Source organism: Galeopterus variegatus, unplaced genomic scaffold (genome assembly GCF_000696425.1).
Source record: "Galeopterus variegatus unplaced genomic scaffold, G_variegatus-3.0.2 Scaffold2232, whole genome shotgun sequence".
Classification (NCBI taxonomy): domain Eukaryota; kingdom Metazoa; phylum Chordata; class Mammalia; order Dermoptera; family Cynocephalidae; genus Galeopterus; species Galeopterus variegatus.
Window position 1 is genome coordinate 276,677 of NW_007728343.1, and position 19,567 is coordinate 296,243.

The 19,567-nt window shown below is 52.0% G+C and overlaps 1 protein-coding gene across 6 annotated transcripts in view; it reads right to left on the reverse strand.

Moving 5' to 3' along the window:
- Positions 1-7,180: 7,180 nt before the first annotated feature.
- Positions 7,181-19,567, reverse strand: part of DUSP13 (dual specificity phosphatase 13) — a 15,905-nt gene continuing 3,518 nt past the window's right edge. The window contains exons 3-8 of one of the 6 annotated variants that reach the window (XM_008581001.1): positions 18,239-18,446; positions 15,094-15,297; positions 14,041-14,135; positions 10,276-10,449; positions 8,350-8,570; positions 7,373-7,635 (exon numbers count right to left, since the gene is read on the reverse strand). In XM_008581001.1, the coding sequence (XP_008579223.1) occupies positions 7,433-7,635; positions 8,350-8,570; positions 10,276-10,449; positions 14,041-14,135; positions 15,094-15,297; positions 18,239-18,325 (984 nt within the window). In that variant the 5' untranslated portion in view covers positions 18,326-18,446 and the 3' untranslated portion in view covers positions 7,373-7,432. Of the gene's footprint in view, positions 7,636-8,349; positions 8,571-10,275; positions 10,450-14,040; positions 14,136-15,093; positions 15,298-18,238; positions 18,447-19,567 lie in introns of all 6 variants that reach the window. The other 5 variants (XM_008581002.1, XM_008581004.1, XM_008581003.1 and 2 more) reach the window with 5 other exon arrangements.

The window sequence follows — 19,567 nt, forward strand, 5'->3', positions numbered from 1 at the left end:
GGTCACAAAAAAAAAAAAAAAAAAAAAAAAAAAAGGAACCAGAAGAGCCCCTTTCCCCATCCCCCAAGCGTTCCCCTTAGTAGTCCTGCCTGCAAGTTCATCACTCGAGTGGAGCAATGCCTTCCCTAGCACTCCTCTTTAAGTGCACTTGATCCTGGGAAAATTAACCTGTCCCCAATTCTTTATACTTGTGTATATTTTCTTGTATCTGCCTAATCAGCAACCCTCCTCCCCAATCCCCACCAAAGTCAGGATGGTCCTAGCAGACGATATCACTAAGCTGGAGCCCCAGAAGGCTAGTCTGACAGGTCCCAGGTGGTACAGGAGGCAAAGGTCAAATACCCACACAGGGATGTGAAAGGAGAAGGGGTTTGAGGCAGAGAGGGCACGTGGTCAGGGGTGGTGGAAGGCTCTGAAGCAGCAGCTGGGCTGCAGGAAATCTCAGAGGAGGGGAAATTCTAGCAGCTCCCAGGGAGTGAGGGCCAAGCTGACCTGACGTCAAATGGCTCAGGAAGCACGGATCAGAAGATGAATGCAGAAATCTGGGGGAATAAACTGAGAAGAGCAGAGAGATCTAAGGCAAAGGAGAATAAGGGTAGCTGGTTGCTCTTGCTTGCTAGGGAGGGCAGTACCTGGGTAGGTAGGGGGTGGGGTGGGTCATTTCCTGAGTGTTCCTCAGTCCGGTTTCCCCAGGGTCTCAGCGTCTGTGGAGTCCAGTCCCTACCGCAGCTGCCCTCCCCACCCCTGTGGGGAAGGAAATAGAGGAGGCAGCTGTCAAGGCCAGGCTGTGAGCTAGAGACCAGCAGACCCCCAGGAGGCCTAACTGTGGGCAGGAAGGAAGTCCTGGGCCTCTCAGCAGGAGTCTGTTGGCCCAGAAGGAACGTATGGGGTCCAGAGCTTAGGACAGAGCAGGGGGTGGGTGTGATAAGGGGTTCCCTTTCTGGCAGCCTCTTGACCCTGCCCACCTCAAGGCTTTTGCCACCGTATTCCCTCTGGGGCCCAGCCACTCTCCTGATCTCAAGCGGGCCTCTGGGCGGAGAGAAGCTGGGGCTCTGCTGCCGTCTGTGTTCCTCTGCAGACGTGGGGCCTCATCTTCCTGCACTTGGACAGGGTGGATGGATGTGGCTGGCAAGGGGTGGACGGACATGGCTGCTCTGTCCTTTTCTCATTCACACATTCCTCCAGGGGCTAATTTAGTGGTTAAAAGCCAAGACTGCTGTCAGACCTGGCTCTGTCCCTGTGCTAGTTACCTATTGATGTGTAACAAACAACCCCAAAACTTAGTGACTCAAAACAAGAGCATTGTCTTATACCTCATCTGTGGGTCAGTAATTCAGGCAGGCTCAGGTGAACCATTCTTCTGTTCCACGTGGCACTGACAGAGGTCACTCAATGGTATTTAGCTGGCCGGTGTGGTGGCCTGGAGGGCCCAAGAAGGAGTCACTCAAATGTCTAGGGTCTGGGCTCGGCTGGGACTGACATGACCAGTCCAGCATGGAGGTCTTGGGGTAGTCAGATTTCTTTCATGGTGGCTCAGGGTTCCCAGAGAGCATATTCCAAGTGACCCAGGCAGAATTTGCAAGGTGTCTTATGACTCGGTCTCGAAAGTCCGAGGAAACCACTCTGCTACATTCTCTTGACAGGTCACTAAGGCCAACCCAGAATGGAGGCTCAGGAAGTGTTTAAGAACATGAGTTTGCTGACTGAGTTGATAGTTTGATTCTACCACCGCTAGCTAGGTGACCTTGAGAAAGTTTACTTAAGCTCTTTGAGCCTCAGTTTTCTCATCCGTAAAATGGGAATAATAATTGTATCTACTTCTTAGGATTTATGAGACTTAAGTTATATATATAATTTATAAATAAATAAATAAATGTATTTTTAAAATAAAAAAATTTTATTTACTTAGAAGCATTCAGAACGTCAACCAAATAGCTGCTACCTTTTTTTTTTTTTTTAACCATGGCGGAGGGGGGTTCAGTTAAAAAAAAAAAAAAATTTTTTTTTTTTTTTAACCATGGCGGAGGGGGGTTCAGTTAAAAAAAAAAAAAAATTTTTTTTTTTTTTTAACCATGGCGGAGGGGGGTTCAGTTAAAAAAAAAAAAAAATTTTTTTTTTTTTTTAACCATGACGGAGTGGTGTTCAGTTAACAGAACAACAATGATTTCATATAAGTTGCATCAATAAATATTTATAATACACATTATAAAATTTATAAGTAAATTCATATAAATGATAATCTCTATATACACTTTTTAATGCCCGCTGTGGACAGTCTGCTTGTGATCACCAGTATCTGCAGTTTCCCTGACCACATTTCCCAGGCTCCCCTGCAGTTAGGTGCAACCATGGGACATGGAACTTGAGGGGAAGTGATATTATCTGGCTCTACAACCTCCAAGCTTTCTCACCTGGCCTTCCATCAACCTGTGTTGTGAATGAAAAATACACCTTATTGAGTTTAGGCCACTGAGGCTGTGGGGTTGTTTGTTAGAGCCATTAGCCAAGCCTAGATAATGCACTGGTACATAATAAGCTCTAAATTAATGTTAGCTGCTGTTCTGGTCTATTAAATGGTGATAATAGGACCTACCCCATGGGGTGGGAGGAGTCAAGGAAATGGTGGAGAGTTCGACTTACTGGCTCAGCTTCTCTTCGACCACAGTTATTTCATCTAAATACTATGAATGGGGTCATCATTACCTTTTTTGCCTGAAGTAGGATTACCCATAATAAAGCCTCTTGCAGGTTTTAAAAGGATAATATGTGAATTCCCAGTATTATAGTCCTGAAGCCAGTAATAATAGTATAGCTTTAATTCAGAATACTTCCTAAAATCCATTTGATTTGATGGGTTTCGAAACCTAAATATATATAGTAGGATGCTTCTAATGTAGAAGTTAGTCCATTTTATTTATTTTCAATTTTTTAAAAATTATGAAATATTTTAAGAATACAAAAAAAGATATAACAAACATCTTATTCCCACAACTCAGTATGGTCAAATCTTAACATTTTGCTATATTTGATTTGTGTTTTTTTTAAAGAAATAAAACTTTATGGATGAAACTGGAAAAATAAAAATGATGTTCCTAAAGCACTTAGCATAGTACCTGACATATGCAATGTGGTCAGTAATTGTCAGCTGATTTTTTTTATTTTGAAATAATTTTAGATTTACATGAGACATAAAAACAGCAGAGACGTTTCTTATATACCCTTCACCCAGCTTTCTCTGATATTGGCTTCTTTCATAGCCGTGTTACATTTCTTAGGCAAAGAAATTACCATTCACTAAACCACAAACTTTATTCTGATTTCACCAGTTTTTCCACTTATGTCCTTTTTCTGTTCCAGGGTCCAGTCTGGGATACCATGTTGCATTTAGGCTAGCTAATTTTCAGTCATTCATCCATTCACTCAACACACTGAGAACACCGACAACTTTTAGTCCAAGACTGAGGTTCTGAGTATCAGATGATACCAGGAGCCCCTGTACCACATTCTACGATGATAATCACACTATCACTTTTGAGAACTTAGCGTGTATTGCGCAAAGCACTTTTATATGCCCCACTCAATCCTCACAACAATCCTATATGGTGGCTATTATTAATATCATGTTATAGACAGGGAAACAAGTATAGAGAGGTTAACTGAGGTCACACATCTGGTAAGAGGCAGAGGCAGGATTTGGACCCAGGGAGTCTGGCTCTGAAGTCATGCTCTTAATAATACTCCTTCTTTCATAAGGCTGCTCTACAGAAGAGGGAGAGTGGACATGTCACAGATTTCCCTGGGGGATGTGGCAGTCAGGGAGGCATCCTGGAGGAGGTGTCAGCCTGGAGCTCAGTCTGTTTCTTTGGAAGCTTGGGGAATGTTTCACTTTCCTGCCATCTGCATCCTCCTGGGTTCCCTCCCTTCTCTCTCTGAAGCGCCAGATTCTGAACCCAATTCACAGAGCCCCAAAAAGGTGACCTGCTGAAACCCAAGCCCCAGGCCCAGCGCTGGTTCTGTCCCAGCCTCTGGGCACCCACCCCAGCTGGCAGGAGCAGGCTGCCCACACTCAGAGACCAGGATGATGATTTAAAGACTGACTTCTGGAGCCACTATTTTGGGTCCCGCTGACAGTGCATGAGCAAGAAATAGCAACCAGGATGGAGTTGTCAGGTGGAGGGGGGATCCAAAAGAACTCGGGGTGGGCAGTTGGGGCTACCAAGCTGGAACTAACTAGCTTTGTCTGCTCTGGAGAACAATAGGCCCCACCAACCAGAGGATGAACTGAGAACTGCTTTCTATCCCTAGGGTGGAGAGGAGCCCTGCCTGGTTGGGGCTGGGTCCTGGGACTAAGTTGGGCACAACAGCACCAGTCTTTCTGCCATCCTCCAGCTAGGACATATGTATACTCTCTGGAAAGAGCTCAGAGAGCACTAGGGGCAGTGCACAGCCAGCTGGGAGAGGGGACGAGGGCTGCAGGGAGGTGAGCAGAGGAGCTGGCTGGGCAGTACCTGCCCTCGAGCCAGAGACCAGAGATCCTGGATCCAGGAGGTAGCATTCCAGCCCCGTCTCTTCTTGTCTGAGCCTCAGTTTGTTCATCTGTAAAATGGGGATATTAATGCCTCCTAGGCAAGGTGGCATACATTTGTGCAGTTTATAAATTGCAGAAGGGATTACTGGGGGCTAAAACCCAGCCCGTGCTCAGCTGGCCCAGCCGGGCACCCTGACCTGGGGCTATGTCCACTTGGGAGGAAGGGACATCTTTTCTTTAACTAAGCTGTTTGTCTAGGGGTGCTTCTGCCTGAAAAGTTGGTTTGCTCAGAGCAGGCACCTTTTTCAAATTTGCACAAAGGAAAAGCAACTGCCCTCTGGAAATAGGGCAGATGGCACAGGTAGGCAAGCCCCAGGAGAGGCAGAGCTGGCCCCAGGGAGCCTTGGTGGGAAATAGGAATGAGAGACAAAGGTAGCCCAAGAAGGATGAGATCTGCTGCAAAGAGGGTGCCAGGTGAGCCAGATGGTGAGGCGCTTCATCAGCAGGTGGACGTGGGAGGAGAGGAGGTGCCCTCTGGAGGCAGGCCTAGTCCTGGGCCAGCCAGGATCCACTCCCCTCATGGCCTCTGTAGTGGTGGCAACCTGTGGCTGCTGGTCCCCAGACCCACAGAGCTGTACCTGAGGGCAGGGTCATAGATAGAGGGTGTGGGAGCCATGGGGACCCTGAGCCTAGGGAAGGCCTGGCCAGAGACAGCCAACTGGGAAAGAATGGCAAAGCACCAAGCAATCATAATTCAGAGTGGTAGGTGATAACACAAGGGGTGGATGGGCATTTTGGTGCCCTTCTCTCTGGAGGAGCACTTCTCTCAGGCTTGGGGGGTCCAGGAGGGCTTCCCAGAATTGACATCCAAACTGGGACCTCAAGGAGAGGCTGGAGTTAGTTCAGTAAAAAGCAGGGAGAGTGGTGCATTCAGGTGACCCAACCTGAAGCAGGTGCAGTACCAGAGGTAAGAGAGAGCAGTGTGCTCCAGGAACTGCATGTGGATTTACCATTTCTTAATTGAGCATTACGTATGGGAACAGAATTACAGTATGGCTAGAGATGGAGACAGTCTCAGGGAATGAAGCACCTTTATGCTTTGTCAAGGTGTTTGTACTTTGGAGGTTTTAGGCAGAAGGATGACGTGATCAGATTTTCAGTTTAGTAACATGTCTCCTTGGAGGAGCAAAGCTGTTGCGAGGATCCAGGAGAGAGGTGAGGGTGGGTTGAACTTGGGTAGTCACAAGGAGGGTGAAGCTAGGCTGGCCAGTTAGCTCAGCTGGTCAGAGTGCAGCCTTATAACACGGAGGTCGTGGGCTCGGATCCCCATGCCAGCCATCCGTTAAAAAAAAAAGGAAGGTGGGCCGGCCCGGTGGCGCACTGCTACAGTGCGCCGTTTGGGAGCGCAGTGGCGCTCCCGCCGAGGGTTCGGATCCCACATACAGACCGGTTCCCGCTCACTGGCTGAGCGAGGTGTGGGGGCGACACCGAGGGTTGCGATCCCGTTGCCGGTCCCGGTCCGGTACAGGTGCGACACTGAGGGTTGTGATCCGTTGCCGGTCACGAAAAAAGACAAAAAAAAAAAGATAAGTGAGCAAGATCAGGGGGTATTTAGGAGGAGTCCGGGATGACACCTGTCACTGTCTTAGGAATGGTGCCTGTTGGAACCCATCACTGAAACATGGACCTAGGAAGAGGAGGGATCTGGATGAGGGTGATGAAAAGTTCAGCTGAGTTTGAAGTTCAAGTGCAATATTCAAATGGAGGTGGCCAGTGGGATGCAGAGGGTTTGGGCTCAGGAAGAATTGGGCAGCCATATCTGCCTGGGAGTTATCAGCCTAGAGATGCTAACTGAGGCTGTGGGAGCAGGAGGCCCCCCACTGCAGGAGAGTGGCAATACTGAGAGAGAGAAGAGGCCGCGCAGAGAACCCTGAGCAACCTTGACATTTAAGGGTCTGCCAGAGGAGACAAGGGCTAAACAGGAGTGGCCAGAGAGGCAAGAGGAAAGCCAGCCCGTTGACCCGCATGAGTACCTTGGGTACCTTGGGTGTGCACCATTTACAGGTGAGGACCTGGTGGGGGCGGGGGGTGGTCCTACGTTGTTTTATTAGAGCCTGAGAACTAAGACGCTCAGAGCTAAGTGTTTTGTTTCATCACATAACCGTCCTTCACCTAGGATTTCTGCTGTGTCTCTTCCCCAGCCCCCATCCTACTCCTGTATCATGCCACATTTTTAGGTGCCTGTCATTTTAAACAGTCCTTGTGGAGTAGAGTGTAGGTGAAAAGATGGACTGGTTTCAAGAGATGCTATCTCTGCACAGCGAGTTTTGGTGGCTTTGGGTAGGGTGGGCACGGGAGGATGGTGACACATCCAACTTTGGTCTTTACCAGACAACCTGACGCTTATGTGAGGAGCTGAGAGGACAGGAGGAGGGAGAGGTCACCTAGTCCTCAGCACATGCAGCCCAGCTCCTCTTGCACGCAAGGCAGGTAGCACTAATCGACCCCGCTGTGCTGCTTCCTCCTCAAGCCTTGGGTGGACTCAAACCTCTGCTGAGCTACCCTGATGCAGAAGCAGAGCTGGCAAGCCACTGGGACCCAGGGGCCACCCTGAGAGTAAGCCATTGCCTCACAAACCATCAGAAGAGCTCCTGTCTTTATTACAATGAACCTTTTATTACAGAGACAGACTGAACTCTCTTTTGCATAAAGAATCTCTGGGTTGGGTCAGGGAAATCCCCCTGCTGAAGGGCACACCCAGGCTCCCCCTGCCTCTGCCTCAGCTGAGCCTTGCTGTTTACATCTCAGGGTCACTGGAAACAGCAGAGGCTGCCATCCCCAGGGCCAGGCTGGTCAGGTCAGGCCGTGCTGGATGGAGGGTCAGGGCTCTTGGCTGCCTGCAGGTCAGAGCCGTCCCGTCTCCCGCCCCAGCCGGTTGTCCAGAACCTGGAGCTGCCGGAGGAAGCCCGAGTTGGGGCAGATGTCACGGTGGGCCTGCACCATCTGGATGGCCTCTACCAGCGTCATGTTCTCGCAGATCATGAGAAAGGCCAGGACAAGTGTGGCAGAGCGGCTTACCCCCATGGCACAGTGTACCAGAACGCGGCCTGCGGGGAGACCCAGCCTAGCATCAGCTACCTGCCCTCCAACGGCCCACCCTTTTGGGAAGAAGAGACACACCTCTGGCCATCCTTCAGCCCACCTGCCACAGCATCCTGGAATACTGACACTGTCCTCACTGTCGAGTGGGGCAACTGAGGCCCAGAGAAAGAGACTGGCTCAAGGTCACAGAGCAAGTTAGTGATCGGGCTCAGGTTAGCAGCTGGGAAGCCCTTCTCCTTGTCCAGGGCTTCCTCTGGTGTCCTTGGCAACTCTGGGCAGGTTGGGCAGGAGTTTCTAAACTCCTGGGGTCCCCTGGATCTGCGTCAGATTCCAGGGCTTTCCACCTGCCTCCCTGCCCCCCCAGTTCTGCCCTCTCCCCTGCCCTTGCAGCCCTGTGCTGAGGCCTCATCTTAGAGAGACCTGCTCAAGAGCCTTTGCTAGGTCCTGTACCTTCTACCCAACCAATGCCCAGCCTGTCACTGAGGAATGTGGTTATGCTGAGGACCACACTGGATGGTAGTTATGTCTGTGATTGTTGGTTTCCAGGGTTTCCCTGAAGGGGATGCTCACTAAATGGTAGTAACCATTTGCTCAATGGGGTGGGAGGGTTGCTGAAGGGGTTTGTGGCTCTGGACTCCCCATCAATGCTGCTGGAAAAATGGAAGCCCCAGAGCACACCCTGCGCCCCACCCCAGCCTGTGGCTTCTCCAGCTGCTTACCTTGTGGAACACTGAGGGCAGCTCGGATGTATTGAGCAACAGGCAGAAAGTAGACACTGAGGTCAAAGAAGGGGTTGTCATCGGCCTCGATGCCATAGTACTCCAAGGGCATTCCGCGGTAGAACTTGGCACCTGTGTCCACTTGAAACTTGCCTGCAGCAACGTTCACAACGTGGGTGATGCCCAGCTGTGTCAGCTTGCTCTTGTCCCGGGCTGCATACCTGGAGGGAGGGCACAAGGAGAGTTAGGAGAGTGGGGCAGACCTCCCTGGGTCAGCGCTGGCTGAGTTGGAACTTGGCCCCCTCCTCTGCCCTCCCCCTGCAAGGGTAGAGACTAGAACCAGTGAGCTGGCCAGGGGTGAAAGGGCTCCTCTAGTTGGAGTTGAAGACTTCTTTTTACTCAGGACAACTTCTCTGAAGCGCAATTTGGCCACATGCATCAAAAGCCTTAAAAATGTACATATGCTTTGCCCCAGCAATTCCCCTTCTAGGAACTTAATTAAAGGAAGAATCCAAAATGTGCCCACGGGTAAACTGAATCTAGTGATATTCAAGATTGTGAAAAATTAGAAAAAATCCCACTAAATATCTTATAATAGGAGATTAAGTATGGTATATCTAAATGATGAAATAATATGCAATCACTAAAATGTGGTAGTTGTGGGTAAACAAGGAAAGATATTCATCTATATTGAGAGCCTGTGAAAAATGCAGGATACAAAAAAAGGTTTTAAAAATATGTAGCGTGATTCCATTTCAAAAGCTTTTTTTGTTTGTTTGGTGGCTGGCTGGTATGGGGATCCAAACCCATGACCTCAGGGTTATAAGGGTGCATTCTAACCAGCTGATAAAAAGCTTTTTATACAAAGCAGATTATAATGGCATCATAAAGTGACACCATTTATGTAAAAGAAAGGATTATGGAAAAAGCATGTATGTGTGTGTATGCATTTTTAAAAAGTCTACAAAGATTTTATTGCTTGTTGTCTGTCTGTGTGGGAGAACAACATGTATGTCATATTGTTAAGAAGATATTGACCCACTTTTTTTAGTATTAAGAAAATTTTCTAAAATTTGTATATATTGGTCCATATTTCCTAAAATTTTATGAAAACTTTTAGGTAATATGATTTACAATTCTTCTCTCTCTCTCTCTCTATATATATATAGATATATGAGGGTACTTCAAAAAGTTCATGGAAAGATTCATATGATCTTTTATTTTTCCATGAACTTTTTGAAGTACCCTCATATATACAACCTAGAGAAACCTGTGTGTTTTCCCAAGATACATGTACTTAAATATTCCTAACATCTCTGTTCATAATAGCCAAAAAGTGGAAACAATTCAAATGCCCAGATACAATAGAACGGATAAACTGCGGTGTAATCACACCATGGAATATTACACAGCAGTGAAACATCAATGCACATAATGGCATGGGTGACTCTCCAATTCTGAGCAAATAATGCCAGGCACAAAATATTCACAACGTGATTCCATTCATATAATTCTAAAAGACAGACAAAACTACACTGCTTAGGCATGTAGGTGGTAAAACTTAAAAGAAAATCAAAAAAATAGTTATTTCAACACTTAGTGATTTTCCACAGAGAAAAGGGAAAGGTTATAATGAGAAGGATTCAGTAGGGGCTTCTGTGGCACAAAGTAATGTTCTATTTCTTTACCTGGGTGATGAAACCGTTCATACAAGCTCTGTGTACTTTTTTTATGTGTGTCCTACCACACAGTTAAAACTAATAATAATAGAAAAGGAAAGAAAAGTACGGAAAGAATAGCGGTAGGCGAGAGGGTGCTACCTCTGCCCCTGGAGGGCTCCGGGAGAGGCTCATGCCCCCACTCCCCCACTCCCGTGTGAACCTCATGCTTTTCTGCCACCCCCACCATCACGTGGGTCTTACTCACGCATCCCCCAGGAAGAGGCCGGGCCAGACCTCATCGATGTGGCTCAGCACGGCAGTTCTATGGACCCACAGCAAGCGCTGGAGCATGGCCAGTGTGGGTGGTTGGTAGGGGGATGCCCGAACTGCCCCGTGGATCTTGGGCCTCCGGAGATCCTGCTTCTGCAGCGAGTCCATCCTGGAACAAAGTGGACACTGCAGTGGCTGGAGGCAGGCTCCCCGAGGGTGGGTCCAGCTGATGGGGAGCACATGGTGCAATGCCCAGGTGCCACTGGGGTAATGCGGGAAGGGCCTCAGCTATTTTGGATGAGGTTATTAACCAACTCAGCTGGGGCTGAGGCCTAGAATCTTTTCCCAGGAAACAAGGGGATCGACACCTTGTCACTGCTGTGGAGCTGAGCAAACTTCTCCCTCGCCCTCTCCTGAAGCCTCAGATGCTGGAAGCTTTGGCCAAGGGGCCCTATTTGTGGCACTAGTCAGTGCAGATCTTACCCCTTAAGTCACTGGTCAGTTGGGACTTTGTAGGGATGGAAACCCCAGATGGCTGTGGCCTTCAGAGAGCACCCAGGGAGACCACCCCCAACCTGGGCAGCTCGTCATGAGCCCTCTCCCCTGCTACTTCCAGGGCTGGTCCTCAGGGCCCCATCCTCTCCCACTTTCAGGTACTGGGATATCAGAGCCCATCTCCAGGTTGAGAGGTGCAGGCTGTGAACTGGTATTTGTCAGCTTTTCCACGCTGAATGAGCTAACGCCTCTTACGTTCCTGATGTAGGCCCCCATTTTACGTAGGAGGAAGCTGAAGCTCAGAAGTTTTTTTTTTAAGTTCTGCCCAAAGCCATAAGTCTGATGAGAAGCAAGGCTGGGATTTTAATCCAGCTGTGGACTCCTTCAGTTCCATCCCTAAGCTTTTCAGGTAGCACCTTTGGGGACTCTGGAGAGGAGTCACTAACTCGTCCTTTTCCTCAGGGGAGCCTGGCGTTGCTGAGCTACTCCTCGGCTACATGCCCCGGGCTTGGCCTCCTTACCCCCACGGCTTGGGCCAGCGCGGCTCGGCAGGCTTCTCCCACGTGGGGAGGGTTGTGTCAGGAGTCAGCTGGCTGTGGGAGTCCTGGATCCTGTAGAGTGTCAGTGGCACCAGAACCTGCGCCTGGTGCCGTGATGGGAAGGAGCACCTCTCTTGGCTAACTATCCCTGATCCTCTCAACCAGTAACGAGGGCAGGTGTATACTGGGAAGAACATCTTTTCCCTTTGGGAGGCGGTGCCAGGACCAGAAAGAGAAACAGGCACCCAGGAGGCCACTGGCCTGGCCAAGCTCAGCCAGCGGGTGGCTGGTGGGCAGGGTGGAAGCAATGACCCAGCTTTCCCCTTCATCCCCCACTGTGACCTCTCAGGGCGGGCTGAGTGGCCTGCCACCTACCTAAGGCATGGTGTGGGGCCGGGAGTGGTGGAGTGGGTACTGGGGCAGGACTCTGCAAGTGAACAGAACGAGGTTGGGCCAGGTTCCACCCAGAACTCAGACGCTGTGAAGCGGCTAGAATTCCAGGTCCTGGCCTCGGAGCCTGTGGGGGTGGGGACTGAGAGCAGACCTAGGCTGCTGTGGACTGAAGTGGGGTCCTCCCAACCCCCTCTCTGCTTGGCCTCTCTTTGGGATTGAGGGCTTTTGACCCCATAACCCCCCATGAAGATGGGAGGCTCCCTGAGGGGTGGGAAGAGAATTTAGAGGGAGGGAGGAAGCCCCGCTCCCCCTGGGACTCTAGCACCACTCACTCTGTGGCCTCAGGGAGTCTCCCCTCCGGTCTGGGCCACAGTTTCTCTTTCCTGTGCTAAAAATCCTGGAGTTGCCTGACTCAGGATTCTCAGAGGTCTGACCTGAGAATGAGACAGAGGTGTCTGTATGCAGTAACCACAGGGCAGAGGGACTTGTCGTGTGGTGGGGTCAAGGAAGCCCCTAGGCCCCAGGGGAGTCCAACAGCCACCCTGGTCTGGAGCGAGTGCAGCCCCAGGCGCGACCAGATGGGGCTTTGGGAAGCCGGCAGGCGTGGGGCTCAGGCGTGCAGGGCTTGGCGTGAGGTAAGGCCGCCCCCCGGTGGCCCGTGCGTGCCTCGCAGCCCCGCTGTGACGGGAGCGGGCAGCCAGGCTTCGACTGTGAAGAACTGGACCCCGCCCCTCCTGGAGGCTCCAGAGGGGTCAGGAATTGGGAGCTGCTAGGCCACAGCCCAGGCTGCAGCCTCCTAGGGGACCCCAGGCTCAGGTCTGGAGAGTGGGGCTTTTCCTTGGACTTAGGCTACTCCTGGTCAGGTCCCACCTTGGGCCTCACTCCTGATGCTCATTGGGTGTACCCCCACCTGTGTGTTCTGTCCCACTGGAGGCCCAGCCCACCTTGTCAGCCAGCGTCAGACCCAGCCGCCCACCCAGTGACTTGGCCTTCAAGCTCCAGGCATACCCAAGACAGGGGAGTTGGTGGCTACAGTGGCTCCCCTGGTTTCTGCCACCCCCAGACCAGGACTGCAGAGGGCCCTGCCTGACACTCCCTCCCACAGCTCCCCAGCCACAGCAGGGTGAAGCATGGGCCCAACATCCAGCAGGAACAGGGCCCGCCAGCCCCTCTCTACGCTCTCTAGCCCTCGCCCTGCTCCGGGCTCTACCGCGCCTCCTGCCTGCTCCCCTCATGCCAGCCGAGCAGCTGCCTCCGTGTGCAGTGGCTTTCCTGCTCCCGCGCTGCTGCTGTCCCACACACTTGTTTCCCGTCTTTGTCTGGATCTCTCCTTTCTATGTTGCTCTCCCCTTTTGCCTCTGTGTCCCGCCCTCTCCCAAGAAGCCCCCCTGAGACCACCCTGTGGGCACTAGGCCTCAGGCAAGGCACAGATTCCTGGGACACGGGTGGCTTTTGCCATTCACCTTCCAGCTGCAGCTCCAGGAGATACTCCCCTGGTCCCCCTTCCTGCCCACCCTCTCTGCTGCCTCCTCCTCCTCCCCAGGGCACCAAGTGGGGCTGGAGATATCAGGGCAGGACAAGTGAAGAGTCTGGGGAAGGGAGTCTCTGGGAGGAGGACAGGCAGCTGCCTGTGGAGAGCTGCTGGGGTCCTACAGGCCTCGGTGGAGACAGAGCTGGGCAGACTTCTCAGGTGTGCTACATGTATGCATGTGTGTATGCATGTGGTCTCCTCTGAGACAGTGTCTTGTGAGAATCCCGTGAAATAGTAAGTGTAAAGCTCTTCCCACAGAGCCTGCCTCATGGTAGATGCCCAGTAAATGGTCCATCTTACTATCATTATTGTTACTATAATTACTCTTACCGTTTCACATCTCAGCTGTATCCTGGGTAGAAGGCAATTTCCCTATGGGGTGGTAAGATTTGGTTTCTCTTTGTATTTCTTGACATTTCTTTCTCTGTCCCCAATAATTATTATATTCACCACTTATTAAGTATGTACTATGTACCAGACAGAGCTAGGTGCTTACATTTTTCATTGAATCCTCTCAGTCCTCTTATGAAGCAGGTAATATTATCATCCCCACTTTACAGATGAGGAAACTGAGGTTCAGAGAAGTTAAGCAATATGCCCAAGGTCACACAGCCAGTAAACATGGGAGCCAGGATTCAAGTCCAGGTCTTTCTGACTCTCTGTGCTTTGCCTGTACCTATGACCCAGTTGATCCCCCAACCCAACCCATCCCCGTCCTGCCCAACACACACAGGCCCAGGTGCCCTGGCCCTCATTACCCAGCATGCTCAGGGCCCCTCCCAAAATAGGGGCACTCACCTACCTGTGGGGGTTTCTGGCCCAGGCCGCAGTCTCTTCTGACAGGCAGTTTATGCTGCCGGCTTCTAGCCGCCTGTCTCTGCACACTTGATGCTGTTTCTATTTTTTGATTTGAGTTCAGTTATAAAGCATGCTGTCTGCTCCCCCTTCCAGCCTCCTCCTGCCACTCTCAACTCGCCCACTGGTCCCATGGCATGGTGAGTGCCAAGCCCAGCCGGGCACCTTCCCTTCTAGGCCCAGGCCTCGGCCCTGGCCCTGCTGGGAGGAGAGGCAGCTGGGGCCTTGAAGGGTAGTGTATGGAGCAAGGGCATAGAGTTAGAGCTGAAAGGATCTTCCATGGAGGAAGATGGAAGGGCGGGGAGACTAGCCAAAATCACGCACAAGCTGGTGGTATTGCCAAGATCAGATCCCAGGGCCAGGGCCCTTGGTTACAGGCTGAAGAAGATGGAACTGGCCCAGGATTAAGATCCAGACGTCTCAGGCAGAGGAAGCCAGTGCAGGCAGACAAAGGGACAGGTAGGGTAGAGAGTAGGCCTTTAGACCAGCCCTGGTCTGCAGTCAGAAGCTGTGTGTCCAGGAGCCACTGAACCCTCTGCCAAGCTCCTTCCTCCCCGCAAAGGCAGGGATACCCCAGGGTATACCTGGCCCAGGACCCACTGTCCCATGAGGCCAGTGAGAGGGTCTTTAAGGTTCCTCCCAAGGCTAACTGTGATCCTTTAGGGACTTTGGATTTGGGCCTATTAAGAACCGTCCCTTTTATCCAGAGACCCTTGTCATGCACCCATACATCGATACTCCTCCCCAGCACACTCCCAGGAAATGGACACACATCCACCCATGCCCACAGCCACACTTACATGGGGGTCTCTGAAGTCTGAGCTCTAGGAAGCTAGGGCTGAGCCTCCCTGAGCCCTGTGTGAGTCAGCTGTGGCCAAGGTCCAAAGTAAACTCTTAGAATCCCCTTCTTCTCTCTTCCCCTGCTCCCCCAATCCCCCAGAACATGGGCTCTCTAGCCAAGTAGCCTCAGGGCTTAGCTGAGAGGGCGGCCCACTCCCACCTGTGGGGATTGAAGACAGCGGCTGAGAGGGGGTGCAGGCAACAGGAGGAAACAGGTGGAGCAGCAGGCTCTAGGGCAGACCCCGCACTGGCCTCTCACCATCTTCCTGGCATCCACGTGGGTCAGCGCCTCCAGCAGTCCCAGCAGGGCCAGTGCCAGAGGAGCAAAGTGGCAGAGCCCCATGGCACAGAGTAAGGACCAGCTCTGGGAGAGAGATGAGCTCTGTGTTACCAGCAGGTAAATCAAGGCCCAGATTGACTGCAACTTGTTGGGGCAGAGGCAAGAGCTGTCACCTAAACCTGCTTCTGCCTTGAGCCCTGTGTCAAGCGGATGTGGGATGGGAAAGATGAGGAGGTAGGTTTGTTGTCCAGGACTTATGGAGAGAGATGACAATGGCCCCTTCATCTCTTAGAGTTCCTACCCCACAGCTGCTATGAACGGCCACATGGCAGCTCCTGGGGGCTTCAGTTGCACAGACAATTTGGTGGATGACAAATTGTGCAATACCGCAGCCCTGCCCAACCAACTCCCCCAAAGTCACCAGCCCGATGAGAATGTTGCTGAGGTTGGGAATCAGGGTGTCTGAGGCCCCAGGCTGAGGAAGTGGGGCGATTGGATCTGAACAGAGATCCCAGGCTCTGCCAGTTCCTGAGTCCTGTCTAGAGGAGAGTGAGCAGGCTGGGAACATGGCATTCCTGTAGGGAGCATGTCCCCTCTTGGCTGTCCATACCCACAGAGCTCCATGCGACAGTTTCCCACCCTGCTTGGCCCCAGGCCTAATCCCAGCCCCAGCTTTAACTCTAAGTTTCTCCTGTTACACTCACCCCCAAACTCTAAACCTAGCTCCCATCCTTCCCTGCTCCTCCCCAAGATGCTCATCCTCAGCCAGCATGTGGGAAGGGGTGGATGTTGCTTGAGTACTGTCCCTTTGGTTGGGCTGGCTGTGCATTCCGAGACAGAAACAGCTCTTAGGGGTGGAGTTGGGGGGAGACCCAGGCCCTGCCCTGGGGGGCTCTTGCAGCAGGAGGAGAAAGCTGCCTCTCTTCCAGCCTAAACCAGTAAACCAGCCCCAACTGGCAGCCCCTCCAAGCCAGTAGTAGCAGAGCACAACCAAAGATAGGAGAGACCGGGGGTGGGAGCAGTGTGCATGCATAGCAGGAGCTGCAGGCGGGCCGTTGGGAGTGGCGGGCAGCCCCAGAGATCTAACTCCCGCTGATGGCCTGATGGTGCAGATGTGGGGGAGGCCAGCTGTTGGGGCCAGACATGGACAGACCCAGCCCGGGCGTGGTGGCAGAAGGGTGGTGGGCACTCCAGCTTCCTCACGATCCTGATGCCCCCATGGCTGCTCCACTCCAGGAAGACACCCCTGCCTCATCCTGCCTGGGCTGGAGGAAATTTTGCAGAGCGCTGAAGCAGAAGAAAGTGAAGCAGCACTCGGTGACCATGTGGTCCGGGAGCCCAAGCTGAAGCCTTGCTGCGGAGGAAGCCCAGCTCCTCCTTCTGGTCAGCTGGGGACCTTAGGACCCCAGCAGGAGGGAGGTGACTTGGGGAGAGGAGGTGTTGGGGTTTGTTCCCCTTGTGCAACTTAAGGACCGTCTGCTATTGCTCCAACTGCACAGAACACAGATCTAGAAGGCAGAGGTCAACGGAAGCAGGAAGGAGTCTGGACAGACTTCAGGAAGGGCTTTATGTCCTAAAGGGGTCCCCAGAACCAGAGACAGAGGGAGGTTGCGGGTCCTTGTGTAGATCTCTGAGACCGAAGGAGTGATTTGGGGCCAGGAGGTAGCAGAGTGCTGGGTCCAGGCGGAGGACTAAGTGGCACAAGGACAGGAGCACTTCAGCATCTTGGAGGTCCCCGGTGGTGGTGGGCTGAGTTGCATTAGGACAGGAGCACTCTGGCATCTCATGTGAGGAGGTCCCAGATGGTGGTGGGAGCACAGTCAGGAACCTGTTCTCCCTCCTGGTGGTGGGACTGGTAAGGCAGGCTGGGGTGAGAATTAGCTAAGCCTGGAGCATTTTCTCTCTGGAGCTGTAGCTGGGGTCTGGACTGAGGGGAGGGCGATGTAGGTACGAGCAGTCCAGACTGGCTGGGCTGCTGCCTTGGTGGGGTTCAAGGGAGCTCCCACCGGCTTTCAGCTGAGGCAGGACAGATGAGCCCCAGGACCAGGTAGGAAGGCCTCACCCCTTCTGTTTTGTGCCTCCCTATGGAATATTCTCAAAGCAAATATACTTCACAGGGCCTGGTTTTCCAAAGCCTTGCAGTCTCAAATATTGACCTTGCGGAGGACTGGAAATTTTCCTCAGGCTACAAAGTCTCTGTTGTAAGATAAAGATTTGTGGCACAGCAAGGTTGTTGGCTCAAGGACAGAGAAGTTACTGATTGTTACGTAAAGATACTGGGAAATTGCTGGAGGGAGAAGGAATGTTTGCTAAGACCAAGCTTTCATTGGTGGATCACTTAATTGTCTACTGGAACGTCATCTGACTTGTTTCACTGAAAGTTACCAGCCTATATTGTTAAACTATAACCCCACCTATGTTCTCTTCCTGTAACTTCCTGGTCTGGAAAATAAATGCAGGAAGAGAACCCCAATTCGGGGTTAATTTCCCAAGGAAGGAATGCCTCTCGCTTGAGGGTTCCAGGGGAGATTAACCACTTCGGGGTCTCTCACTGCTCAGAAGAGATGGACTTTGAGTAATCCTTTGTGGCTCCGTCACCCAGGGGAAGTGGGGTGACAAATCCATAGGGGGCAAAGCAACACCTCCCTCCTCCTTCTTCCCTGGTCTTTCCCTTCTCTCTGGAGTCTGAAGAGTCTGGGTGGGCATGGGGAGACAGGGGGTGGAGGTCCTACAGGAGGATTGCCTACCCTGGGCCCTGGTGAGACCTCAGGTGGGTGAGGGAAGATCAGCAGCTTGGAGAGTAGTCCAGGCCCCCTTCAACCCTCCCTTCCAGCCACACACAGCCCTGCCAACCCACCCTGGAACAACCCTTCCCATGGCCCCTGACAGCCCCTGACCTGGCCTTTCACCTCTAGCCCACGCTGGTGCTGCTCTACTCTCCCTGCCCAGGCCCTCGCCTGACTTCTCACTGTTGGCCATGGCCAGCCTTGGCCCCTTGCCCCCTCATGTCCTGATGAGCCCTCACCTGGTCCCTCAGCTCCGGCCTGCACCCCGCAGTTGCTGGTCCAGCTGGCAGAGCTGGTGGAGGAAGCCTCGATTGGGGAAGACCCATCGGTGCTGCCTCACGGTGATCACTGCCTGGCGCAGGGACAGCTGCTGGTGCAGCATCAGGTAGGCCAGGACCAGCGTAGCTGAGCGGCTCACGCCCACCACACAATGCACCAGGACCTTGGCTGAGGAAAACGTTCTTGTGAAAGACCATTTCCCAACAGCCGGCCCACCCAGAGGCTGGGGTGGAGACCCATGTGCCTTTCCCTGTTCTGCCTTGGGTGCACCCTGTGACTCTGGGCAAGTTGCTCAGCTTTTATGGGCCTCAGTTTCCTGATCTGTCAAATGGGTAGAACAACACTAGTTTTGTATACTCTTGGGATGGGTTCCAAATTCCTCAACATGGCTTCAAGACTCTGCAAGAGCTGGGCCCTGCTGATGCTACAGCCTCATCTCAGACTGTCCCACCCCAACCCTCAGTTCTAGGAACATGTAGTCACTTTCAGTTCCTTGAAGCTGTCATGGCCTCTGACCTCCAGCATTACCGCATGCTATTCCAACTACCTGAAAAACGTTCCTCCTGGTCTTGGTCTGACTAACTTCTACTACTCATCCATTAGGTCTCGGCTGAGACATGGCTTCCTCCCATAGGCTTTCCTGACAACTCAAGGTATCACTTGAATGACAGAGCAGCTCATCGTTTTGGCTTCCCTCTACAGTGAACACCGCTGTAGAGGGAAGCCCCCCTCTCTAGTCCTCTGGGTTGAGCACCCTGCCCTGGGCTCCTACAGCTCTTCACATTTGCCCGCTCACGCGAGTAGCACTCATGATACTCCATGGTTTGACTCTCTTTCCACCAGACATGTAATGGCAGGTTCCATGGGGACAGGAACCCTGCCTTGGTTAAGTCTGGATTCCAAGTATTTAGCTCAGTGCCTGGCATGTAGCAAATGCTCAGTAAGTGGCTCAGTGAATGAATAGTTAAAGGACAAAAGCATGTCACAGTAGTTTGGATGTTAAAAAGTGATATGAGCTGTAGTCTTGTCATTTCCATCACATAAATGAAGAGACTGAAGCCCAGAGAGGGACAGTGACTTGCCACAGTCACATAGCAAGGAGCACAACTGTTTCCCAGGATAAATACAAAGCAGGGGCTCCAGACTCCTTTGCTCTACCCTGGGTATTTGAGGACTTTTCCCCCACATTTGAAAGTATTTTAGGACAGACATCTAGGTACCAAATGGTGATTTCCCAAGGCTGAGTGTTGCAGAGAAAGAACCACTTTGCTGTTTGGGAGACACAGATT